Genomic DNA, 27,910 nt, shown 5'->3' on the forward strand with positions numbered 1-27,910 from the left:
GGACTTGAGGACACGGGGAGTGGGAAGGGTAAGCTGGAACGAAGTGAGAGAGTGGCATGGACATATATACACTACCAAATGTAAAACAGATAGCTAGTGGGAAGCAGCCACATAGCACAGGGAGATCAGCTTGGTGCTTTGTGACCACCTAGAGGGGTGGGATAGGGAGGGTAGGAGGGAGATGCAGAGGGAGGAGATATGGGGATATATGTATATGTATAGCTGATTCACTTTGTTATAAAGCAGAAACTAACACACCATTGTAAAGCAGTTATACTCCAATAAAGATGCTTAAAAAAAAAAGAAAAGAAAAGAAAAGCCTGCTCTAAGAATTGGAAATGGGATAGAAAGCTGGAGGTTTGTGTATCTTGGATGGCAAAGATCCCTCCTTGTTCTTATCTTGAACACAAACCTTTTCTAAGCCTTAATGTAGCCAATTATAGGGGAAAGGAGAAGGGAGAGTGCTGAAAATTATTTCAATTAACTTATTTAGGTGCAGTGTTTGGTGGGAGTCCACAGAAATATGAATTATAATTCATATGGAAGTCTGGAAGGTTCAGTGGATTGCATTTACGTAACAGGGAAAACAACACAAAGTACATGTGCTAGGGACACGGGGGTGTCTGGTTAATGTTTCTACGCAAAAGATAAACCCATTTGTTTGGTAATGGTCTTATTTGCTCTTCTAGCTGCTGTGGTCTGTGTGACACTTCTCAACAGACTTGAATGTGACCAGATCAACTCTCCCCATGATGTTCTGGTGGAGTACCAGAAACGGCCTCAGCTCCTAATCTCCAGATTCATCAAACGGCGGCTTGGACTTCGTGACCTGACATCATAGCTGGGCAGCCCAATCCTTCCCTGCAAGTTTGTACTTCCAGTCATAATGTTGAAGTCATATATTATTTGTGGCATTTTTATATAGTTCTCATCCACATGCTAAAATCATAATTGAATGATTTTATACAACCCTTTCTCTTAAAAAAAGAATTTATTGTAGAAGAGTTTAATAACTTACATTAAATTAAATTCAAATTTCATTTTAGAATGAGTTAGCTAAGTCAGTCTAATAATTAAAACTGTAAAACTCCTGTACTGTGACATTTGGAGTTTCATATGCAGCATTAATTAGGTTCACATCAAAATAGATCAACCACTTGTGATAGAAAGCCCAGAGATAAACCCACGCACCTATGGTCAACTAATCTATGACAAAGGAGGCAAGGATATACAATGGAGAAAAGACAGTCTCTTCAATAAATGGTGCTGGGAAAACTGGACAGCTACATGTAAAAGAATGAAATTAGAATACTCCCTAATACCATACACAAAAATAAACTCAAAATGGATTAGAGACCTAAATGTAAGACTGGACACTATAAAACTCTTAGAGGAAAACATAGGAAGAACACTCTTTGACATAAATCACAGCAAGATCTGTTTTGATCCACCTCCTAGAGTAATGGAAATAAAAACAAAAATAAACAAATGGCACCTAATGAAACTGCAAAGCTTTTGCACAGCAAAGGAAACCATAAACAAGACGAAAAGACAACCCTCAGAATGGGAGAAAATATTTGCAAAGGAATCAACGGACAAAGGATTAATCTCCAAAATATATAAACAGCTCATTCAGCTCAATATTAAAGAAACAAACAACCCAATCCAAAAATGGGCAGAAGACTTAAATAGACATTTCTCCAAAGAAGACATACAGACGGCCATGAAGCACATGAAAAGATGCTCAACATCACTAATTATTAGAGAAATGCAAATCAAAACTACAATGAGGTATCACCTCACACCAGTTAGAATGGGCATCATCAGAAAATCTACAAACAACAAATGCTGGAGAGGGTGTGGAGAAAAGGGAACCCTCTTGCACTGTTGGTGGGAATGTAAATTGATCCAGCCACTATGAAGAACAGTATGGAGGTTCCTTAAAAAACTAAAAATAGATTTACCATATGATCCAGCAGTCCCACGACTGGGCGTATACCCAGAGAAAACCATAATTCAAAAAGACACATGCACCCCAATGTTCATTGCAGCACTATTTACAATAGCCAGGTCATGGAAGCATCCTAAATGCCCATCGACAGACGAATGGATAAAGAAGATGTGGTACATATATACAATGGAATATCACTCAGCCATAAAAAGGAACGAAATTGAGTCATTTGTTGAGACGTGGATGGATCTAGAGACTGTCATACAGAGTGAAGTAAGTCAGAAAGAGAAAAACAAATATCATATATTAACGCATGTATGTGGAACCTAGAAAAATGGTACAGATGAACCGGGTTGCAGGACAGAAGTTGAGACACAGATGTAGAGAACAAATGTATGGACACCAAGGGGGGAAAACTGCAGTGGGGTGGGGATGGTGGTGTGCTGAATTGGGCGATTGGGATAGACATGTATACAGTGATGTGTATAAAATTGATGACTGATTAATATAAAATAAATAAATAAATAAAAGTTTAAAAACAATAAAATAAATAAAAAGATCCCACAAGCTGGGCTTCCCTGGTGGTGCAGTGGTTAAGAATTCGCCTGCCAATGCAGGGGACAATAAAAAAAAAAAAAAAGAATTTATTGTAGAAGAGTTTAATAACTTACATTAAATTAAATTCAAATTTCATTTTAGAATGAGTTAGCTAAGTCAGTCTAATAATTAAAACTGTAAAACTCCTGTACTGTGACATTTGGAGTTTCATATGCAGCATTAATTAGGTTCACATCAAAATAGATCAACCACTTGTGGATACAGTTACCCGTCACTCTGTTTCTGAAACTAATCCAGAAATTCATGTTAGAACGTTGTCAGGCACTTCTAGATGTTGGACAAGTGACAGAAATTGATCATGCATATTCAAAATATTTACAGAAAAAAAATGTCAGTGTAATGTAGGTCTATATGAAAAAGCTACACTTAGGGAAATGTGACCATACTTCTTTTTTTTCCCCTGCAGGATTTCAGTGCACCATGTAATAGGGTTAGAGGCTTAGGTTTGCCCATGTTTGTGATTTTATCACAAAAAGTAACAACTCTAGATCACACATTGATTTTCAAATGAAAACCCTTGGAAATGCAAAGAAAGATCTTCATTTTTCTTCAGAAATCACAAATGATTAAATCACCTTCTAGCAATTTTTTTTCTTTTAAGGAAATGCATTTTGAAGAGGCTGTATTTTTTAAATTTCATTTCAATATTAACCTCATAGGCTGAGGAATTAATAACAAGTGAATTTAGACCTGAGTTCAAGATGTTGAAGTCATCCTTTTGTGTGACTTTGAAGCAGGTCTTGCCTGCACCCAACCTGTACCCCTATTCAGTTTGACCCTCTGGCAGGCATGGTGTCACTTAGGGGATACACCTTGCTCTGTATGAGTTGATGCCTCCTGGGGGGGGGGGTCTTCTAAGGCTGATACACTTAAGAGTTGGGAAGCACGGATGGCAGAAGGGTGGAGGAGAGCTTACAATCTTGAATAGCATGTAACGTTGTGTACATAGATTTATATTGTTGTGGCTCAAATAAAATTTAATTCCAACCATGAGAGAGATTTCTTTTGTCTCTTTGTAATCAATGACAATAAACAATCTCCCGAGAGGAGCATCAGTTCGGGAACTTTTTTGGCAATAGATATGCTTGGAGTGCAATTTTTAAAGTATCCCAGTAATTCACCATCAAATACCAGCATCAGAACTAAAAGTAAGGTAGAATAACACTGCGGTCATTAGTGCGGTTTTCACTGTGTTTCATATATATTTTTAGACCAAGTGGAAACTACTTCAGACTGTTCTCCGTAAGCCTTCAATATGAACTTTTATTTACCTGTTCCTGGAAAATCTTATTTTCCTTTTTATTGAGAGAAGAGGAGGTTATGAGAGAGAGAGAGAAGAAAGAAATAATCGCAGTCAGTCCTCCCCTCAGCTCCTGCAGAAGGGTGTGTGTATGCGCACGCACCTGCCAGCAACCTGGGACACCTCTTTGACGAATCTGTCTTCCTCATTCCCACATCCAAACAATTGCCAAGTCCTATGAGCTGATTCTCCTAGATAGCTCTCCAACCTGTCCACCAGGGGACAGCCCTCCTGCTCCTCAAGCCAGCTTCGTCCTAGCCCCACCCACAGCCTCCCACAACGCCCTCTGCAGCCTCCTTAAATTACTCATCACCGCTTGCAATTATGTCATGATTTGTGTCTCTATAGAATTAATGTGCCTAGGCTATAAGGCTCATGAGGACAAAGACTGCATTTGTTTTATTTACTGCTGTATCCCAAGCACCCAAACAGCGCCTGTCTCATTCTAGGTGCTCAGTAAATGTTTGTTAAATGAAGAATGAATCTGCTTCATACATTTCCTTCATAAACTCTCACTAAAATGCCTCTAGTCTTGGCGAGACTTATCCTTTCCTTATTCAGTCCCTTGTCATCTCAGCTCTCCTTGGCTGTCCCTCCCACGACATCTCACTTTACGGGGTGGAAAGTCCTCTGTACCATCAGTGTAGAGTTGTGGTGATGTCTAGAACTTCTTGCTTTCTCCTATAGCACATGGCTTTCCCCTCTGTCAAAACCAAACCCTAGATTCACCTCCTTCAGGAAGGTCTCCAAGTTTAATTCCCCCTCAGTTCATCACATCTAGTTCCCTTAGAACTAGGGTTGCACTAGGAAGATATCAGTGTGTCCTCGTTTGTAGGCTATGCTGAGAACACTTGTCCTTTTTCATGAACTTGGATAATGGCTGCCCAGCTTGTCTTCATTTGGGAGGCTCATGTCTCCCTTCAACTGCCCTCTTTCTACCTTTCGACTGCCATGGAGTGTTGTCCGACGCAGGCATTCAGCCACTACTCACCTATGCCTGCGCTAAGTCTGGGAACCAGCTCTTCACCTAACCTCTAACCCCACCTTCTCCACTCATTCAGTCTCGCCCTCCTAGAAATCTATTCAAGAAACAGATAGGCTTGCAAAAACTCTTCTGGTGATTTCCATGTATGGGTGTTGCATGTATTTTTGGTATGTTTTTTCTTTGTTCATTCATTCATTATAAATCCATATCTCTCCCTCTTCCCCAAAAGAATCAGAGACAGTTTACAAGGATAAATAAAAGCACATCAAGATAGTACAAATTAGACCTAAGTGGGAAAGAAAAAGGAAAAGGGAAGGGAAGGGGCATCATTGGCACAAAGCCTGAAGCTAATACCAAGATGCGTCGCATACAGTCCATGCACTGGCAGACAGGAGGCGCTGAATTGGCTCTGGGCTGCCTAGCAGCTGCTTCATAAAGAGAAAAATTTTACAGCATCTCTAAGACAAAATGTGAACTAATCAACAGGAGAAGAACAACTAGTCGTGATTCCAAGAGGCCAGAGTGTAGTGTAGTGTAGTGGTGAGTGTGGGGCGTGGGGTGGGAGAGGGGTGTATGTGTCAGTGCCTTTACTCCAGGTGGCTCTCAACACTGCTGCACGTTAGGGTCAGCAGGGAAGCCTTCAAAAACCACCATTTGGGGCTCCACCACAGACCAGCTAAATGAGAATCTCTGGAAGTGGGACTGGGAATCCCTGTTTAAAAAATTTCCCCTGGTGATGTGCAGCCTGGGTCAAAAGGCACTGATTTAAAAGAATGAATAGTCTGGGAATCTGGCAGGCACTCCTCCAGCTGAACTTCTAGAAGTCTTTCAATGGTGCCTCCACTGGACTAGTTATATAAAGGTCAAGCTCTTTTACTTGACTCTTACTCCTCAACAAGAACAGTATCTTTTTTCTCTGAGGTATAGTTGACAGCTAAAATGTATATATTTTCAAGTGTACAATATGATGACTTGATAATATATACACATTGTGAAATGATTACCACAATCAAGCTAATTAACACATCCATCACCTCACATAGTTACCTTTTATGCAATAGCCAAGCTATGGAAACAACATAAGTGTCTGTTGATTGATGAATGGATAAAGAAAATGTGTTATATATATGTGTGCGTTATATATGTGTATGTATGTGTGTGTATATATATATATATATATATATATATATATATATATATATATATACACATACACACAATGCATTGTATCTATCTATAGATAGATAGATAGATACACACAATGGAATATTCTTTATCCATAAAAAAGAAGGAAATCCTGCCATTTGTGACAACATGGATGAAACTGGAGGGCATTATACCAAGTAAAATAAACCAGACAAAGACAAATACTGTATGGTATTACTTACATGTGCAATCCAAAAAAAAAGTCAGATTCATAGAAACAGAGAGTAGAATGGTGGTTACCAAGGCCTGGGGGCAGGGAATAGGGAGATGTTGGTCTAAGTGGTCAAATGGTACAAATTTCTAGTTATAAGATGATAAGTTTTGAGGATCTGATATACAGTACGGTGACTATAGTTTAACTCTGTGCTGTACACTTGAAATTTGCTAAGAGTAGATTTTTAGCATTCTCACCAAAAAGAGGAACAATATCTTAACCATTTTATATCCCCAGCAATGTGCACAGTGCCTGACACAGAGTAAAAGTGAATTAATTATACATATTAATATATTTATATATATTGTTATGGATTAAATTTTTGTGTTCCCCTCACCAAATTCATATGTTGAAGCTCTAACCCTCAGTGTGGCTATATTTGGAGATGGGGTCTATAAGGAATTAGGTTAAATGAGGTCACAGGATGGGGCCCTGATCTGATAGAATTAGTGTCCTTATCAGAAGGGACACTGGAGAGCTCACTCTCTTTCTCTCTCTGTACACATGTACTGAGAAAAGTCCATGTGAGGATGCAGTGAGAAGGTTGCCATCTGCAAACCAGGAAGAGAGCTCTCAACCGATATGGAATCAGCTGGAATCTTGGTCTGGGACTTGTAGCTTCCAGAACTGTGAGAAAATAAATTTCTGTTGTTTAAGCCACTCAGTCATTGGTATTTTGTTATGGTACCCACAGCTAAGACATATATCATATATATGAATTACATGCGTGTGTGTGTGTGTACATATATAAACAAAACCCAAAAAACAAACAAAACCACAATCAATCAACCAATTAAAGCAAATACATAGCTGACTACCTGTCAAGTTAACTTTGCCCAAATGTTATCCCTTGACCAACCTTTCCGAGTAACATGTGTATATTATTCAGTGTAATTTGCTACGTGAGATCATTAACAGCCAGACCAGTTCCTCTGCTCCATGTTTCACTCCCAAACACACTAGACAATTGACACACAACACAATCTTAGTAAAACACAATCTTTGGTCCAAAATACACGCAATAACTTCTCCTGGTTTATTTTTATCCAGTTATAGAATGTTATTTAGTGCTTTGCACCCTGTAAGTACTTAACAAGGATTACAAACTATCAACTTCAGAAATACAACAAAGTGAGTTTAAATTTTATATCCTTCTTTTAAAAACATAGCTCTTAACATTTGGGATTCATTTTGGAGACCGCTGATAAAAATCTATGGACTTGCTCAGCAGAAAAATGCACATTCACACGTATACCCCTGAGTTTGCATATAATTTCATGGGTTTGCACACTTTCCTTGGACTGAGTCATGGCAGGATACCTGTGTCCCCTACCACAGGCCACAGTCCCTCTGGGTGACCCTAGTCATACTGCTGTCCTCTAGGTTCTGGTTATTGCTCCCTTCAAGCCCCCTCACATCAGGGCTGGTAACAGCTGTTCCAGCTACACCACCCTTTGTTGTTCCCTAAATCCTGCCCACCCCTTTGTGGATAGTCCTTTCAGGAAATTTTCTCAGTTCCCCAGTTTAATTGTGCCATCTGGTTCCTGCTGGGATCCATTAATACAGCCTCCAAAATACATCTGGGGACCCAAAACCATTCGGAAAAATGTAAGAAGCTAAAGTCATTCTATATGCAGATCTTTCAATTATAATTCTTTTACTGCAAAACAGAAGTTAGTATTTTTCTTCTTAACTGCTAGAGCACTTTAAAAAAAGATATAACCCTCTATTCAAGAATGTATGCTTGTATTTAAAATTCTCCTGGAACTCTCCAGGACTTGCAGCTTGAAAAACATGGTGTTCAACTTACACTTTCTTGGCTGGCTGATGGGCATCCCATGTATGATAGAATTGAAAGCTTGAGTAAAAGACAGATAAATGGTCTCTATTGCTTGCCTCCAAGCTACATGTTCCATCACCCTGTCATGGAAGGAAATTAAAATTGTCTGACATACTGAGTTTCATAAAGCCACACCGTTCCTCTCCAGGATCCTGTGTGCCTCTAGATGTCTATACCATAAGTAGATTTTTTGAGGATTTGATCTACAATCTTCATCTCAGGATTAGAGCTTAAGTAAATGCAATCCTTAGTTATTAGGGTCTCTCTTTGTCCTTTTTAAAAAATAAAGAAACTCTATAAACATTTCTTTCCTCAGTCCTCCTGGACTTTCTCTATCTCTTAAGAATTCTAAAATATTGGCCAGTGGGGGTCTACCATCCAATGTCTCCTAAGATGAAGAACTAAAAGTACTGATAATTTGCAACCTGCTTCATTATTTACTCCTCAAGGGTTTTCCTCATTTCTTATTTGCTTTTTCACTCCTCCTAAATAGGTGTTGCTGAGTCTGGAATCAACTTAACATTTATTTTTCTAAAAACTGAGCATAGCAATTTTAACTTGAGAATAAAAGCCCACCATTAAATCACCTTTTCCCCTGAAACCTTAAATATGATTTGAACATTATTTTTATAAGTATAACATAGTTTAAAAGATCATCAGGCAAACAATCTAGAAACCAGTATCATCTAGTTTGTACAGGATTAGTCAAAAATTACCCTCCAAAAGGTAGTAATTTAAGATTGTGTCTATTTATTTTCTAAATTTCTAAAATTTCTTAGAAAATCTGTTATTCTCTATAGTAACTTAATCATTAACATTGTGAAGCCCTGGGGACATTTCAGAATTACAGAAATCATCTGAGTAATCTGATTTTGCGCTCTCCTCTGTTAAAAAAGGAAGTACAAATCCTTAAAAATCTGGATTCTTCTTTTCACTTCCATATCACTTTATTTCTTCATCTGAGTTTAAGGTCCTTTGCATTTGCATTTCCTCCCAACATTGTAACCAACAGAAACCAATGATGGGGCAAACAAAATGTTACCCATGTCCCACTTACTCTGGGTAAATAATCAGCAGTGGACACCAATCTACTAGCCAGATCTGCCTCCTACACTGCCTGGTCCTACCTTCTCCTTCCTTCCCCTTGGTCTCCAGAGGTCACACCTATTCTAGAACTGGTTCCATGATTGATTCAAGGTTGCAGTGCCATGGACATGCTCTAAGTTAACATGTAAATGATAGAACAAATATATTGATAAAGGACCTACTTTGCACAAGTCACAGTGCTAGGTGTTGTGGGAAAGCAAGACACAGTCACCTCCTTTAGACAATTCACAGCCTACTAAGTTTGAGGCACTAAGGCAAATGTGTGGATAACTACAATTCAAGGATAATCTGATAGACCTGAAAAGAGAGGTGGAAATAAAAGTGTTCTAAGGACTTACCAGGGGAAATGATTGTATGGAGATGGAAAAATTTGAAAGGGTTCCTTGGACAAGGTGGATATTTGAGATGAACTTTATTTAAGGGCCATAATTTTGAAAGAAACTCTAAAGCGGGTGTTGCCATCAAAGGAAAAAGCATGAAATAAGACAAAGGAGGACAATACAGGACATATGTAAGAATAGTAAAGACTCCTGTTTTGCTGGATCTGGAAAGGTGATTTGGGGTTCTATTATGTGAGGCCCTAAAAGTCAGAGTAAGGAGCTTGGACCTTATTCCCAGGCAAAGGGAAGTGGCTGAAACACATAGAGCAGGACTGACTGGCAGTCTGAAGGGGTAAGAGGAAGGAGGAGGAGTAAGGCTGAGATAATTACTGGTAACAAAAAACTATACCTGGTGTAGGTGACCAGGACGTGACTAGCTCCCTCTCACAGTATTCCAACATTGGGGGAAGGGCAGAGATGGAGTAAAGATAAGCTGGGGCTGTCAAAGACATTGCTTTCTTGTTAGACTAGGCAGCTCCCCTACTGTGAAGGTCAGCGCCTTCAAATTTTCACCTAATAAGTTAAACGCTTACATATTTCAGAATAAAAATTCCCTTCTCATGTGAAGATAATGTGCTTCCAAAGTCTTTCTTTTGCTAAAAGGCTAAGGAAAGTTCAAACATGACAGAGCCAGAGCAGTAGCTGTGGGAGAGAGTGGCATTTAAAGGGCTGATGAGTGAGAGATGTCAGCAGTGATCTCAGTATCTATTTAGATAAAACTCCTTATGGCTTTGTGGCTAATAAAGAATCTTCTTTCCCCCAGAGGATATATGTAAAGGCTCGACTCACAGATGTAGAGAATAAACTGGTGGTTGGGGGGGAGGTGCAATATAAGGGTGGGGCAATGGGAGGTACAAACTGTTAAGTATAAAATAGGCTCAAGGATGTATTGTACAACACAGGAAATATAGCCAGTGTTTTTTAATAACTGTAAATGGAAAGTAACCTTTAAAAATCGTATAAAAATTAAAAAAAAATTTTAGAGTAAACCAAACAAAAATAAATAAATAAAATTTAAAAATAAAAGTAAAGGCTCAATGAAATCCTGTCACATGCTACAACATGAATGAAACTTGCAGACATTATGCTAAGTGAAATAAGGCAGACACAAAAGGACAATTATTGTATCTAGATAGTCAAATTCAAAGAGAAAGAAGTGGTTATGAGGGGCTGAGGGAAAGAGGAAGGGAGAGTTATTGTTTAATGGGTACAGAGTTTCAGTTTGGGATGGATAGTGGTGATGGTTACAAAATCATGTGAATGTATCTAATGCCACTGATTTGTACACTCAAAAGAAGGTTAAAATGGTAAATGTTATGATAACTATATTTTACTACAATAAAAAGTAAAAGCTCAATGAGGTCTGTATTGTGGTTTTTATAATACCAAATTCTAATTTACTAATTTTTGGAAAGAAAGTTCATGCGATATGGCCTGATGGAATCACGCCTGCTGGTTGGCAATCTACACGGGCTTCTGGGACTCTCTAGGATCGAAATATACTACCAGGGAAGGAAAGAAACTGGTATGAAGTGGGGGAAGATAATAAGATGAAAAATGAAATATTGAGAAGGAAGGGGACTAGTAAGGAAGGAAGACAGTTGTGAAATAATGTTGTGAGAAGAAAGAAGTCTACTGGGGGTTCTGCAAGATGGAGAGCTAACATATCCCAAAGCACTGGAAACACCTGCAAATGCTGCATAAAACATTTCTGGAAGAGAATCAAAAGATGTTAACAGGAAGGAAGAAACTTAAAGCCAGAGTAGTGACCTGATAGCCTGGAGGCTTGGAATTAAAGTTTATGTAGACACATTTTGGGTGAGGTGTTGGGACTAAGACTCAAGAGAAAAAAATCTGCCCACCTGCAGAGGAGACCCTAGTAAATCTTGTCTGCCTCTGTCTAGGCAACCTGTGGGGGGAAACATGTAATTCCCTGAGAGATACAAAATCCATGCTTGATCCTTATTCAGGGTTGGAGTTTAAATTTATATTGCATTCCAGGAAACCCCATTTCAAAATATAAACAGAAAATTAGGTTATGAACAGAGATGTCCCTGGCACTCCTGGCATAAGTAAAAGCAAAACCACATGGAACAACAGACACAGACAGGTGGCAGGGGATTTTCACAAAATACTCAGCCTCAGTGAAAATGAGGCTCATGATAAAAAGTCACAGAATAAGTACGTGACAATTTTTGTGTGAAGCACAGTAAATGGTCATAAAATACAGGAAGATTATATTCAAGAATTTGAGTTACTAGATGGGATATAGAAAGTGACTACCAAAGAGAATATCTTCAAAATTATTAAAGCTGTAACAGAAGTAATTGAAACACAGAAATGAGAAATGGAAAAAGTCAAGACTGCTTTGAATGATGTTGATGATGATAATAATAATAGCACAGCACTGACCACTTTTCTAGATGCTTTGCGAGGGAATTTCCTGACAGGCCAGTGGTTAGGACTCCTGGCTTTCACTGCCAAGGACGCAGGTTTGATCCCTGGTCGGGGAACTAAAATCCCGCAGGCTGCGGGGCACGGTCAAAAATATAAACAAATTTTAAAAATAAATAAATAAAATAAATTCCAATTTTAATTTTAAAATGCTTTGCAAATACTAATTCATTTAATCCTCAAACAACACTGTTATATTGTGTTTTGAGGTATTATTATTTTACCAGTTTATAGATGAGAAAACTGGAGCACAGAGAGATTAAGTAACTTGCTCCAGGTCACAAGTCTAATAAGAAACAGAGCTGAAGTTTGCACAAAAACATTCTCTATCCAAATGTCTTAGTCCATTTAGGCTGCTATAACAAAAATACCATAAACTGAGTGATTTATAAACAACAGAAATTTATTTCTCTCAGTCTGGAGGCTGGAAAGACCAAGTTCAGTGCCAGCAGATTCAGTGTCTGGTGAGAAGCCATTTCCTGGTTCATAAATGGCCATCTTCTCGTTGTAACCTCACATGGCAAAAGGGACAAGGGAACTATCTGGGGTCTCTTTTACAAGGGCATTAACCTCATTCATTTGGGCTATACCTTCATGACCTAATCACCTCCCAGAAGCCCCATCTCCTAATACCATCACATTGGGGGTTAGGATTTCAACATATGAATTTGGGGAACACAACTTTCAGTCTATAGCACCAGAGTATATGGTCTGAACCACTACACTAAACCAAGAACCAAATTTTACTTCCAAATAAAATGTAAAATTTCAAAACATTTCAAAATTGGAAATTACAAAAATGAAAAAATTTGTAATTTTTAAGAAAGTTCAGTGGATGAGTTAAATAGCAGATTAGGCACAGCTGAAAAAAGAATTAGTGAACTTTAAAATAGAACTGAAAAAAAACTGAGAACACAGCACAGAAATAGAGATGGAAAATATAAAAGTAAGAGTAAGAAGCATAAAATAAGAGAATAAAATGAGAAGATCTAATAAATTTCTAAAAGAAGTTCTAGAAAGAAAGAGTAGACAGAACAATAAAGAGACAATATTCAAAAACATAATGATTAAGAAATCTCCAGAATTGGTAAAAGACATAAATATTCGAGAAGCACAATATAAATAAAGGCAAATCACCATGGGAGTATTGTAGTAAAGTTATCTAAGAAAACTGAGAGAAAATGTTAAAAGTAAACAAAAAAAGGAAAGAGGGGTTCTCTACAAATGAACAATTTGATTGATAACACATATCTCAATAGCAGCCATAGAATCTGAAAGATCCTAGACTATCTAGGAGATTATATCTTTAGAGTCATGAAGAAAAATATTGTCAACTCAGAATTTTACACCCAGGTAGAATATTATTCAGGCATGAATAATAAAATAAAAACTTTTTAAAAAACAAAGGTGGAGAGTATTCCCTACACTTAGATACTTGCTGAAAGAACAACTAATTGAATGGTGAGCAATGAAATTGGTAAAAACTGACTGAAAAATCAATTTGGGAGATTAAAACCCAGAACTAGATAAAATTAAAATGGAAAACTGAAGTGTGATCAGTGGAGGGTCCTACAGGCCCACCATCACTGGGAGGAGAGTAGAGGTTGGAATGACACTAGACTTTATTAAGTTACTTGTGCATATTTAAAATATAAGGGCTACTGTCCACAGAATGGTAGTTAAATGTTGAACTTCCAAACAACTGAAGGGGAAGCGATAGAATAAAGGAAAACTTGATTAATGTTGTAGAAGGAAGAAAGAGGAAGAACAAGAAAGATTAGAAATAGCATGATAAATAGAAAATAGAATATAGAGTAAAATAAATTTAAAGGTACCAGTAATCATAGTGAATGTAAACTAATTTAACTCATCAGTTAAAAGGCAGAGACTATCAGATTGAAAAGTAAAACAAAATCCAGCTATATCCTATTTATGGGAGAACTTCTAAAACATAATACCGAAGATTGACATTAAAGCGATAGAAAAAGACATACCAGACTTCTATTTCCAACGGGATGGAGAACTAGGTTTTACAAAACTCCCTCTACCACCCTGAAACACCCAGATCTGGATAAATCACACAAAGACATTTTAAAACATCTTATTAAGCTCACAAGAAATAAGGGGAAATCCTTAAGAGAGAGAAAACACAAAGAGTAAGCCCATATCCCAGAAGCAGATGAACACACAATACAGAAAGTGGTGCTTCTCTGGGTCAGGGGTCAGTCTGGGAGCCAAAATCGCCTCTCCTGTTTTTGTCAAGTCTTATTGGAACCCAGCCAGGCCCAGTGTTTACAAACTGTCTCTGGCTCCTTTTGCACTACAACAACAGAACTGAGCAGTTTCGATAGACATCATATGACTGGCAACAGTGAAAATACTTACTATCTAGCCCTTTAAAGAAATGTTTGCTGACCTCTGTTCCAGGGGCCCAGAGTGAGGAGGCATGGAGTCAGGTGTAGAAACCAAAGCCCAGGCCTTTAGTCTGTGCACAGTGAAGGAGGTGAAACGGAGACTCCCCACAAATAGGACACTTGAAACCACTTCACTCTCTGTAAAAGAACGGGTTGAGAGAAAATCTGACTCTTTGCAAAGGGCACGGATGAGGAGAGCTGGCAGCCTGCGGCCCTGCTGTAGCTGGGGTTACTCTGAGTTTGGCGCCCATGGCCTGAACTCACGCTGCCTCCCAGGCCCACCACAAAAGCAGACTGCCAGCTCAGAGGTCCACTTCCAAGGGCATTTCTCAGCACCTACCACCTGTGCTCTAAATGAGGTGTTAGCAGCATTTCGTCTCTGCTGTTTCTGGGTGTTTTTTCATTCACTGTGGTAGTCTCCTGGGTGGTCCCAGTTAATTCCCCAGGTAACATTTATTGTTGATGTCAGTGTTCTGGTTACAAAGTTGCATGGGTTTGGAGTGGTTTGTCCCTAACCCCAGCTTGCTTGCTTGCTTTCTGCTACTTTTAATGCACAATATTACAGCATGCAGGTTTTTTTTTTTTAATATACATACATCACTGTTCTTTTTTTAAGACCTGAATACAGTAGAAAAAACTAAATGTAGATGCTTCAAATTGAAATATTAAGTTTCATTTTGTAATGTGTTTGGATTTATTTTTTAGCAGAATGATAACACTAAGAACTATTTTTTTTTCTTCTAAATCTACATTTAGACTACCCTATGCCTGAACATTGTCCATGTTCCTGAGTGCTCTGTGTGTTCTTGCCTAGGTATTTGCTTATAGGAGATTTGGGGCAGTGACTGAACCATGACCAGAAGGTATGGGGTTGGACCAGTGTTCACAGCATGCTGGAGAAGAGATTGGAAAGTGATAGGTTGGGTTTGGTGCAGTGAATTCTTGGTGTACCCAACACAGTGTTGTTCAATAATGAATAGTTCATTGAAGAAGGCACTGAGTGCTAGCTTCTTTTTTATTTTTTATTTTTTTTATTTTTTATTTTTTATTTTTAAACATCTTTATTGAAGTATAATTGCTTTACAATGGTGTGCTAGCTTCTGCTTTACAACAAAGTGAATCAGTTACACATATACATATGTTGCCATATCTCTTCCCTCTTGCATCTCCCTCCCTCCCACCCTCCCTATCCCACCCCTCTAGGTGGTCACAAAGCACCGAGCTGATCTCCCTGTGCTATGCGGCTGCTTCCCACTAGTTATCTATTTTACATTTGGTAGTGTATATATGTCCATGACACTCTCTCACCCTGTCACATCTCACCCCTCCCCCTCCCCATATCCTCAAGTCCATTCTCTAGTAGGTCTGTGTCTTTATTCCCATCTTGCCACTAGGTTCTTCATGACCTCTTTTTTTTTTTTCCCTTAGATTCCATATATATGTGTTAGCATACTGTATTTGTTTTTCTCTTTCTGACTTACTTCACTCTGTATGACAGACTCTAACTCCATCCACCTCATTACAAACACCTCCATTTCATTTCTTTTTATGGCTGAGTAATATTCCATTGTATGTATGTGCCACATCTTCTTTATCCATTCATCCGATGATGGACACCTAGGTTGCTTCCATGTCCTGGCTATTGTAAACAGAGCTGCAATGAATATTTTGGTACATGACTCTTTCTGAATTATGGTTTTCTCAGGGTATATGCCCAGTAGTGGGATTGCTGGGTCATATGGTAGTTCTATTTTTAGTTTTTTAAGGAACCTCCATACTGTTCTCCATAGTGGCTGTATCAATTTACATTCCCACCAACAGTGCAAGAGTGTTCCCTTTTCTCCACACCCTCTCCAGCATTTATTGTTTCTAGATTTTTTGATGATGGCCATTCTGACCGGTGTGAGATGATACCTCATTGTAGTTTTGATTTGCATTTCTCTAATGACTAATGATGTTGAGCATTCTTTCATGTGTCTGTTGGCAATCTGTATCTCTTCTTTGGAGAAATGTCTATTTAGGTCTTCTGCCCATTTTTGGATTGGGTTGTTTGTTTTTTTGTTATTGAGCTGCATGAGCTGCTTGTAAATCTTGGAGATTAATCCTTTGTCCGTTGCTTCATTTGCAAATATTTTCTCCCATTCTGAGGGTTGTCTTTTGGTCTTGTTTATGGTTTCCTTTGCTGTGCAAAAGCTTTTAAGTTTCATTAGGTCCCATTTGTTTATTTGTGTTTTTATTTCCATTTCTCTAGGACCTGGGTCAAAAAGGATCTTGCTGTGACTTATGTCATACAGTGTTCTGCCTATGTTTTCCTCTAAGAGTTTGATAGTGTCTGGCCTTACACTTAGGTCTTTAATCCATTTTGAGTTTATTTTTGTGTATGGTGTTAGGGAGTGTTCTAATTTCATACTTTTACATGTACCTGTCCAATTTTCCCAGCACCACTTATTGAAGAGGCTGTCTTTTCTCCACTGTATATGCTTGCCTCCTTTATCAAAGATAAGGTGACCATATGTGCGTGGGCTTATCTCTGGGCTTTCTATCCTGTTCCATTGATCTATATTTCTGTTTTTGTGCCAGTACCAAACTGTCTTGATTACTGTAGCTTTGTAATATAGTCTGAAGTCAGGGAGCCTGATTCCTCCAGCTCCATTTTTCGTTCTCAAGATTGCTTTGGCTATTCGGGGTCTTTTGTGTTTCCATACAAATTGTGAAATTTTTTGTTCTAGTTCTGTGAAAAATGCCAGTGGTAGTTTGATAGGGATTGCATTGAATCTGTAGATTGCTTTGGGTAGCAGAGTCATTTTCACAATGTTTATTCTTCCAATCCAAGAACATGGTATATCTCTCCATCTATTTGTATCATCTTTAATTTCTTTCATCAGTGTCCTATAATTTTCTGCATACAGGTCTTTTGTCTCCTTAGGTAGGTTTATTCCTAGGTATTTTATTCTTTTTGTTGCAATGGTAAACGGGAGCGTTTTCTTAATTTCACTTTCAGATTTTTCATCATTAGTATACAGGAATGCAAGAGATTTCTGTGCATTAATTTTGTATCCTGCTACTTTACCAAATTCATTGATTAGCTCTAGTAGTTTTCTGGTAGCATCTTTTGGATTCTCTATGTATAGTATCATGTCATCTGCAAACAGTGACAGCTTTACTTCTTCCTTTCCGATTTGGATTCCTTTTATTTCTTTTTCGTCTCTGATTGCTGTGGCTAACACTTCCAAAACTATGTTGAATAATAGTGGTGAGAGTGGGCAACCTTGTCTTGTTCCTGATCTTAGTGGAAATGGTTTCAGTTTTTCACCATTGAGGACAATGTTGGCTGTGGGTTTGTCATATACGGCCTTTATTATGTTGAGGAAAGTTCCCTCTATGCCTACTTTCTGCAGGACTTTTATCATAAATGGGTGTTGAATTTTGTCGAAAGCTTTCTCTGCATCTATTGAGATGATCATATGGTTTTTCTCCTTCAATTTGTTAATATGATGTATCACGTTGATTGATTTGCGTATATTGAAGAATCCTTGCATTCCTGGAATAAACCCCACTTGATCATGGTGTATGATCCTTTTAATGTGCTGTTGGATTCTGTTTGCTAGTATTTTGTTGAGGATTTTTGCATCTATGTTCATCAGTGATATTGGCCTGTAGTTTTCTTTCTTTGTGACATCTTTGCCTGGTTTTGGTATCAGGGTGATGGTGGCCTCGTAGAATGAGTTGGGGAGTGTTCCTCCCTCTGCAATATTTTGGAAGAGTTTGAGAAGGATAGGTGTTAGCTCTTCTCTAAATGTTTGATAGAATTCGCCTGTGAAGCCATCTGGTCCTGGGCTTTTGTGTGTTGGAAGATTTTTAATCACAGTTTCAATTTCAGTGCTTGTGATTGGTCTGTTCATATTTTCTATTTCTTCCTGGTTCAGTCTCGGCAGGTTGTGCATTTCTAAGAATCTGTCCATTTCTTCCAGGTTGTCCATTTTATTAGCATAGAGTTGCTTGTAGTAATCTCTTATGATCATTTGTATTTCTGCAGTGTCAGTGGTTACTTCTCCTTTTTCATTTCTAATTCTATTAATTTGAGTCTTCTCCTTTTTTCTCTTGATGAGTCTGGCTAATGGTTTATCAATTTTGTTTATCTTCTCAAAGAACCAGCTTTTAGTTTCATTGAGTTTTGCTATTGTTTCCTTCATTTCTTTTTCATTTATTTCTGATCTGATCTTTATGATTTCTTTCCTTCTGCTAGCTTTGGGGTTTTTTTGTTCTTCTTTCTCTAATTGCTTTAGGTGCAAGGTTAGGTTGTTTATTCGAGATGTTTCCTGTTTCTTGATGTAGGCTTGTATTGCTATAAACTTCCCTCTTAGAACTGCTTTTGCTGCATCCCATAGGTTTTGGATCGTCGTGTCTCCATTGTCATTTGTTTCTAGGTATTTTTTGATTTCCCCTTTGATTTCTTCAGTGATCACTTCGTTATTAAGTAGTGTATTGTGTAGCCTCCATGTGTTTGTATTTTTTACAGATCTTTTCCTGTAATTGATATCTAGTCTCATAGCGTTGTGGTCGGAAAAGATACTTGATACGATTTCAATTTTTTTAAATTTACCAAGGCTTGATTTGTGACCCAAGATATGATCTATCCTGGAGAATGTTCCATGAGCACTTGAGAAAAATGTGTATTCTGTTGTTTTTGGGTGGAATGTCCTATAAATATCAATTAAGTCCATCTTGTTTAATGTATCATTTAAAGCTTGTGTTTCCTTATTTATTTTCATTTTGGATGATCTGTCCATTGGTGAAAGTGGGGTGTTAAAGTCCCCTACTATGATTGTGTTACTGTCGATTTCCCCTTTTATGGCTGTTAGTATTTGCCTTATGTATTGAGGTGCTCCTATGTTGGGTGCATAAATATTTACAATTGTTATACCTTCCTCTTGGATCGATCCCTTGATCATTATATAGTGTCCGTCTTTGTCTCTTGTAATTGTCTTTATTTTAAAGTCTATTTTGTCTGATATGAGAATTGCTACTCCAGCTTTCTTTTGATTTCCATTTGCATGGAATATCTTTTTCCATCCCCTCACTTTCAGTCTGTATGTGTCTCTAGGTCTGAAGTGGGTCTCTTGTAGACAGCATATATATGGGTCTTGTTTTTGTATCCATTCAGCCAGTCTGTGTCTTTTGGTGGGAGCATTTAATCCATTTACATTTAAGGTAATTATCGATATGTATGTTCCTATTCCCATTTTCTTAAATGTTTTGGGTTTGTTATTGTAGGTGTTTTCCTTCTCTTGTGTTTCTTGCCTAGAGAAGTTCCTTTAGCATTTGTTGTAAAGCTGGTTTGGTGGTGCTGAACTCTCTCAGCTTTTGCTTGTCTGTAAAGGTTTTAATTTCTCCATCAAATCTGAATGAGATCCTTGCTGGGTAGAGTAATCTTGGTTGTAGGTTTTTCTCCTTCATCACTTTAAGTATATCCTGCCACTCCCTTCTGGCTTGCAGCGTTTCTGCTGAAAGATCAGCTGTTAACCTTATGGGGATGCCCTTGTGTGTTATCTGTTGTTTTTCCCTTGCTGCTTTTAATATGTTTTCTTTATATTTAATTTTTGATAGTTTGATTAATATGTGTCTTGGTGTGTTTCTCCTTGGATTTATCCTGTATGGGACTCTCTGTGCTTCCAGGACTTGATTAACTATTTCCTTTCCCATATTAGGGAAGTTTTCAACTATAATCTCTTCAAATATTTTCTCAGTCCCTTTCTTTTTCTCTTCTTCTTCTGGGACCCCTATGATTCGAATGTTGGTGCGTTTAATGTTGTCCCAGAGGTCTCTGAGACTGTCCTCAGTTCTTTTCATTCTTTTTTCTTTATTCTGGTCTGCAGTAGTTATTTCCACCATTTTATCTTCCAGGTCACTTATCCGTTCTTCTGCCTCAGTTATTCTGCTATTGATCCCATCTAGAGTATTTTTAATTTCATTTATTGTGCTTGTCATCGTTTCTTGGTTCCTCTTTAGTTCTTCTACGTCCTTGTTAAATGTTTCTTGCATTTTGTCTATTCTATTTCCAAGACTTTGGATCATCCTTACTATCATTATTCTGAATTCTTTTTCAGGTAGACTACCTATTTCCTCTTCATTTGTTAGGTCTGGTGTGTTTTGACCCTGCTCCTTCATCTGCTGTGTGTTTTTCTGTCTTCTCATTTTGCTTATCTTACTGTGTTTGGGGTCTCCTTTTCACAGGCTGCAGGTTCGTAGTTCCCGTTGTTTTTGGTATCTGTCCCCAGTGGCTAAGGTTGGTTCAGTGGGTTGTGTATGTTTCCTGGTGGAGGGAACTAGTGCCTGTGTTCTGGTGGATGAGGCTGGATGTTGTCTTTCTGGTGGGTTCGTCCACGTCTGGTGGTGTGTTTTGGGGTGTCTGTGGCCTTATTATGATTTTAGGCAGCCTCTCTGTTAATGGATGGGGCTGTGTTCCTCTCTTGCTAGTTGTTTGGCATAGGGTGTCCAGCACTGTAGCTTGCTGGTCGTTGAGTGAAGCTGGGTCTTGATGTTGAGATGGAGATCTGTGAGAGATTTTCGCCGTTTGGTATTACGTGGAGCTGGGAGGTCTCTTGTGGACCAGTGTCCTGAAGTTGGCTCTCCCACCTCAGAGGCACAGCCCTGATGCCTGGCTGGAGCACCAAGAGCCTTTCATCCACACGGCTCAGAATAAAAGGGAGAAAAAATGGAAAGAAAGAAAAAAAGAGGATAAAATAAAATAAAATAAAGCAATTATAATAAAAAATAAGAAAAAAAATTATTAAGAGTAAATTTATTAAGAAAAAAAAATTTTTTTAATTTTTAAAAATAGATTTATTAATTTTTTATACTAAAAATAAGAAAAAAATTATTTAGAAAAAATTTATTAAGAAAAAAAATTTTTTAAATTTTAAAATAAAAAATATGAAAAAACTTATTAAAAATTTTTTTAAAAATAGAAAATAAGGAAAAAATTATTAAGAAAACATTAGGGAAAAAAAATTTTTTAAGCCAAAAAAAAAAAAAAACAAAGAACGGACGGACCTAACCCTAGGACTAACGGTGAGAGCAAAGCTATACAGACAAAATCTCACCCAGAAGCATACACATCTACACTCACAAAAAAAAGGAAAAGGGGAAAAGTTAATATATCCTGCTCCCAAAGTCCATCTCCTAAATTTGGGATGATTCGTTGTCTATTCAGGTATTCAACAGATGCAGGCACATCAAGTTGTTTGTGGAGCTTTAATCCGCTGCTTCTGAGGCTGCTGGGAGAGATTTCCCTTTCTCTTCTTTGTTCGTACAGCTCCCGGGGTTCAGCTTTGGATTTGGACCCGCCTCTGCATGTAGGTCCCCTGAGGGCGTCTGTTCCCCGCCCAGACAGAACGGGGTTAAAGGAGCAGCTGATTTGGGGGCTCCGGCTCAGTCAGGCCGGGGGGAGGGAGCGGTACGGAGGAGGCGGGGCGAGCCTGCGGCGGCAGAAGCCGGCGTGACGTTGCAGCAGCCTGAGGCGCGCCGTGCGCTCTCCCGGGGAAGTTGTCCCCGGATTACGGGAGCCTGGCCGTGGCGGGCTGCACAGGCTCCCAGGAGGGGCGGTGTGGAGAATGACCTGTGCTCGCCCACAGGCTGTTTGGTGGCGGCAGCAGCAGCCTTAGCGTCTCATGCCCGTCTCTGGGGTCCGCGCTGATAGCCGCGGCTCGCGCCCGTCTCTGGAGTTCGTTTAAGTGGCGCTCTGAATCCCCTCTCCCCGCATGCCGCGAAACAAAGAGGCAAGAAAAAGTCTCCTGCCTCTTCGGCAGCTGCAGACCTCCTCTCGTGCACCCTCCCGGCTAGTTGTGGTGCGCCAGACCCTTCAGGCTGTGTTCACGCAGCCAACCCCAGTCCTCTCCCTGGGATCCGACCGAAGCCCGCGCCTCAGCTCCCAGCCCCCGCCCGCCCCGGCGGGTGAGCAGACAAGCCTCTCGGGCTGGTGAGTGCTGCTCGGCGCCGGGCCTCTGTGCGGGAATCTCTCCGTTTTTCCCTCTGCGTCCCTGTTGCTGTGGGATCCGCGCTGATAGCCGCGGCTCGCGCCCGTCTCTGGAGCTCGTTTAGGCGGCGCTCTGAATCCCCTCTCCTTGCGCGCCGCGAAACAAAGAGGCAAGAAAAATTCTCTTGCCTCTTCGGCAGCTGCAGTCTTTTTCCCGGACTCCCTCCCGGCTAGCACCGAAGCCCGAGCCCCAGCTCCCAGGCCCCGCCCGCCCCGGCGGCTGAGCAGACAAGCCTCTCGGGCTGGTGAGTGCTGGTCGGCACCGCTCCTCTGTGCGGGAATCTCCGCTTTGCCCTCCGCACCAATGTGGCTGCGTTCTCCTCCGTGGCTCCGAAGCTTCCCCCCTCTGCTACCCGCAGTCTCTGCCCACGAAGGGGCTTCCTAGTGTGTGGAAACCTTTCCTCCTTCACAGCTCCCTCCCACTGGTGCAGGTCCCGTCCCTATTCTTTTGTCTCTGTTATTTCTTTTTTCTTTTGCCCTACCCAAGTACGTGGGGATTTTCTTGCCTTTTGGGAGGTCTGACGTCTTCTGCCAGCGTTCAGTGGGTGTTCTGCAGGAGCAGTTCCACGTGTAGATGTATTTCTCATGTATCTGTGGGGAGGAAGGTGATCTCCGCGTCTTACTCTTCCGCCATCTTGCCCCAGGGACTCTGAGTGCTAGCTTCTGATGGGTACTTTGTGAGCACTTGGGGCAAGTCAACCCCATTGGGAAGGGATGGATTTTTCATTTTTCTCTGCATCACCTCCCCACAGCCCTCTTTCCTTACCCCCATCAGTAGTCCTGGAAAGACTCTAAAGGGGTGGAATAGTTTCATCCCTTGGGGACTGAGATTGTTGGAGGCTGGCCTCTAGGTGGAGGAGGCACACAGGTTCCCTCCTGGATGTAGGCTGGCTGGCCACTACCACATCATGGCACACAATGCCAAGGAGAATGGTGGCTGGTGGGAGACCTGTGGAAGAGTTGGTCTCTGATCACAACTAGTATATTCATTCCTTATTTCTCTGATCAAAATCCCCTTTTAGTCTCCAAGCCTTCAATAAGTCTTGTGAATTGCTACAGGCTATTAGTGTGTGGAATTATGGAAATTCTCTGTTTCCATGCTTGGAGCAAAGCTTGAAGGAAGAACAGCAACTGCCTAAGTGAAGCCAGATATGAGATGGCAAAAGATGATCTGCTGAGCAGTGGACCTGTGGGTGGAGCCACAGGGCTGTCTACAATGACGAGCTTCAACCAGGACGCATTTGTGTAACATGCAGGCATTTCCGAAAACGTGTAGAAGAGAAACAGGTAAAAATACTGGATGGTGGTTATGGCAAAACCATTTATATATAAAAAAGAAGTGAGGCCTTATTTTTAGACTCACTAGCTGGGACTACAGTATTTGGTGCATGAATAGATCTTGGGAAAGAAAGTTCTATGGACTAGACCTTGGAAACGATGGCTTAAGGGAATAGCCCTCCTGGAGGATTCACATTTTCATAAGTGCTTCAACTATTGGAAGGAACTTAGCATCTATTCCAGATAATGGGGGCTCCTAGGGGACTTTTTCGGCACTTCTTAAATCACACCATTATGATACATTTGAGTTCATACCCAGGTAAAAATCCAAAGAAGAGTCCCCATGCCTGACTTGTGACTATGTCCCATCATTTCCTATAGATTCTCAGCATAGTTCTAGATATTTGTGACATCAGAGGATGGCCAGACTGGCAAATCCTGAGACTAGGAGGCAGTAGAGTTCAGGGCTCAGAAGCCAGGTTACCTGGTTTTAAATCTAGGTTCTTATGAGCTGTGTAATATTGGGCAAGGTAAGTCACCTTCCTGTGCCTTAGTTTCCCAATTACACAACACAGCTAAAAATAGTGCATATCTCACAGGGTTGTTGTTGCAGATCGAATTATTTCATACATGCAAAGCACCTATAACATACCCCTGGTATGCAGTTAGTGCTCAATAATTGTTGACTGATGTATGGAAGTCAAGATGGCAGTGTGGGAAGATGCAGTTAGTCTTTCCCCACAACTAGGGCACGTGCCGGCCACTGGTGAGGGACTCTGACACCCAAGGAGATGGGAGGAACCCCAAAGTGAACCAGTAGGATGCAGGGGGACTAAGGGGGGAGGAGAAGTGGAGGCCAGACAGGATCGGCACCCCTGAGGCCAGGGAGATCAGGAGAGGCAGGCGGGAGGGACTCTCCAGGAAGAGCAGGAGAGGAGCGGAGGGCGATCGCCTGGCCCACTCGGGCCGGGGAGCCAGCTGAGCTCCCAGGCTGGTAACCCCCTCCAAAGCCCCATCCAGGCTGTGTGGGTTCTTGAGGGCATAGGAGGGAGGCTGGGGAGATCAGGAGAGGCAGGTGGGAGGGGCCCTCCCAGACCGGAGGAGCAGGAGAGGAGAGGAGGGCATTTGCCCTGCCTACTTGAGCCCAGGAAGCCTGCTGGGCTCCCAGGTGAGGTACCCTGCCCTCTGAGAGCAGGGGTGGGGGGGCACACCTGGGCCCCTTCTATTCCTTGAGCCTAAGTCCCACCCCCCACAGCCCCCAGGGCCTTTTCCAGCCCTGTGGGTCCTGAGCATTGTCCCCGCCCACCACCCAAACCTCGCCCTTGCTTAGGCCCCTCTCTCCACAACCAAGGTCTTTCCTCCCTCCGTTTTTTTTTCTTTTCCCTCCTCCTCTTTTTTACTACTGTGGTACTGATGTACCTTCCAGTTGTTGATTCATCTATATTTTTATTTTTATATTCTTCCTAACAAATCTGTTAGTTTCCTAGTCTAATTTTATTTTTTCCTTTATTTATTTATTTTTTTGCCACCTCAGGCAGCTTGCGGGATCTTGAATCATGAGCCCGGGGGCAGGCCGAAGCTCCTGCAGTGGGAGCTCCGAGTCCGAACCTCTGGACTAACAGAGAACCTCAGACCCCAGGGAATATTCATCGGAGTGAGGTCTCACGGAGTTCCTCATCTCAGCACCAAGACCCAGCTCTACTCAATAGCTACAAACCCCAGTGCTGGAAGCCTCAGGCCAAAGAACCAGTAAGACAGGAACACAATCCCACTCATTAAAAAAAAAAAAAAAAATGAGATGGCAAAAAAATATGTCACAGATGAAGGAGCAAGGTAAAAACCTACAAGACTAAATAAATGAAGAGGAAATAGGCAATCTACCTGAAAAAGAATTCAGAGTAATTATAGTAAAGACAGTAATGATAGTAAAATGATAGTAAAGATAGTAAAGATCCAGAATCTCGGAAGTAGGATGGAGGCAGTGATTGAGAAAATACAAGAAATGTTTAACAAAGATCTAGAAGAACTAAAGAACAAACAAACAGAGATGAACAATAAAATAACTGAAATGAAAAATACACTACAAGGAATCAGTAACAGGATAACTGCGGCAGAAGAAGGAATAAGTGAGCTGGAAGACAAATGGTGGAAATAACTGCCGAGGAGCAGAATAAAGAGAAAAGAATGAAAAGAATTGAAGACAATCTCAGAAACCTCTGGGAAAACACTAAACGCACCAACATTCGAATTATAGGGGTCCCAGAAGAAGAAGAGAAAAAGAAAGGGTGTGAGAAAATATTTGAAGAGATTATAGTTGAAAACTTCCCTAACATGGGAAAAGAAATAGTCACCCAAGTCCAGGAAGCACAGAGAGTCCCATACAGGATAAATCCTAGGAGAAACACACCAAGACACATATTAATCAAACTAACAAAAATTAAATTCAAAGAAAAAATATTAAAAGCAGCAAGGGAAAAACAAAAAATAACATACAACGGAATCCGCATAAGGTCATCAGCTGATTTTTCAGTGGAAACTCTGCAGGCAAGAAGGGAGTGGCGGGGCTTCCCTGGTGGCACAATGGTTGAGAATCCGCCTGCCAATGCAGGGGACACGGGTTTGAGCCGTGGTACAGGAAGATCCCACGTCCCGTGGAGCAGCTAGGCCCGTGCACCACAACTGCTGAGCCTGCACTCTAGAGCCCGCGAGCCACAAATACTGAAGTCCGCACACCTAGAGTCCGTGCTCCGCATTAAGAGAAGCCACCGCAATGAGAAGCCCACGCACTGGAATGAAGAGGAGACCCCGCTCGCGGCAACTAGAGAAAGCCCGCGTGCAGCAATGAAGACCCAACACAGCCAAAAATAATAAATAAAATAAATTAAATAAATTAAAAAAAAAGAAGAAGAAGGGAGTGGCAGGATATACTTAAACTGATGAAAGAGAAAAACCTACAACCAAGATTACTCTACCCAGCAAGGATCTCATTCAGATACGATGAAGTCAAAAGCTTTTCAGACAAGCAGAAGCTAAGAGAATTCAGCACCACCAAACCAGCTTTACTATAAATGTTAAAGAAAGTTCTTTAAGCAGGAAACAGAAGAGAAGAAAAATACCCACAAAAACAAACACAAAACAATTAAGAAAATGGTAATAGGAACATACATATCGATAATTATCTTAAATGTAAATGGATTAAATGCCCCAACCAAAAGAAACAGACTGGCTGAATAGATACAAAAACAAGACCGATATATATGCTGTCCACAAGAGACCCACTTCAGACCTAGGGACACATACAGACTGAAAGTGAAGGGATGGAAAAAGATATTCAATGCAAATGGAAATCAAAAGAAAGCTGGAGTAGCAATACTTGTATCAGATAAAATAGACTTTAAAATAAAGACTGTTACAGGAGATAAGGAGGGACAATACATAATGATCAAAGGATCAATCCAAGAAGAAGATATAACAATTATAGATGTTTATTCACCTAACATAGGAGCAACTCAAAACATAAGGCAAATGCTAACAACCATGAAAGGAGAAATTGACAGTAACACAATAATAGTAGGGGACTGTAACACCCTACTTACACCAGTGGACAGATCATCTGAACAGAAAATAAATAAGGAAGCACAAGCTTTAAATGACACAACAGACCAGAAAGATCTCATTGATATTTATAGAACATTCCACCCAAAAGTAGCAGAACACACTTTCTTCTCAAGTGCACATGGAACACTCTCCAGGATAGATCACAAATCAAGCCTCGGAAAATTTAAGAAAACTAAAATCATATCAAGCATCTTTTCTGACCACAACGGTATGAGATTGGAAATCAGTTACAGGAAAAAAACTGTAAAAAACACAAATACATGAAGGCTAAACAGTGTGCTACTAAATAACCAAGAGATCACTGAAGAAATCAAAGAAGAAATTTAAAAAATACATAGAAACAAATGACAACGAAACATGACGACCCAACACCTATGGGACACAGCAAAGGCAGTTCTAAGAGGGAAGTTTATAGCAATACAGTCAAACCTCAAGAAACAAGAAAAATCGCAACTAAACAATCTAACCCTACACTTAAACAACTAGAGAAAGAAGAACAAAGAAAACCCA

The 27,910-nt window shown here is 40.3% G+C and overlaps 1 protein-coding gene across 3 annotated transcripts in view; it reads left to right on the forward strand.

Moving 5' to 3' along the window:
- Positions 1 to 3,562, forward strand: part of UPP2 (uridine phosphorylase 2) — a 44,721-nt gene extending 41,159 nt beyond the window's left edge. For 2 of the 3 annotated variants that reach the window (XM_061184020.1, XM_061184031.1), the window contains one exon: positions 690 to 3,562. In XM_061184020.1, the coding sequence (XP_061040003.1) occupies positions 690 to 841 (152 nt within the window). In that variant the 3' untranslated portion in view covers positions 842 to 3,562. The remainder of the gene's footprint in view (positions 1 to 689) is intronic. The other variant, XM_061184026.1, reaches the window with a different exon arrangement.
- Positions 3,563 to 27,910: the final 24,348 nt, after the last annotated feature.

Source organism: Eubalaena glacialis, chromosome 1 (assembly GCF_028564815.1).
Source record: "Eubalaena glacialis isolate mEubGla1 chromosome 1, mEubGla1.1.hap2.+ XY, whole genome shotgun sequence".
In the NCBI taxonomy this organism is placed as follows: domain Eukaryota; kingdom Metazoa; phylum Chordata; class Mammalia; order Artiodactyla; family Balaenidae; genus Eubalaena; species Eubalaena glacialis.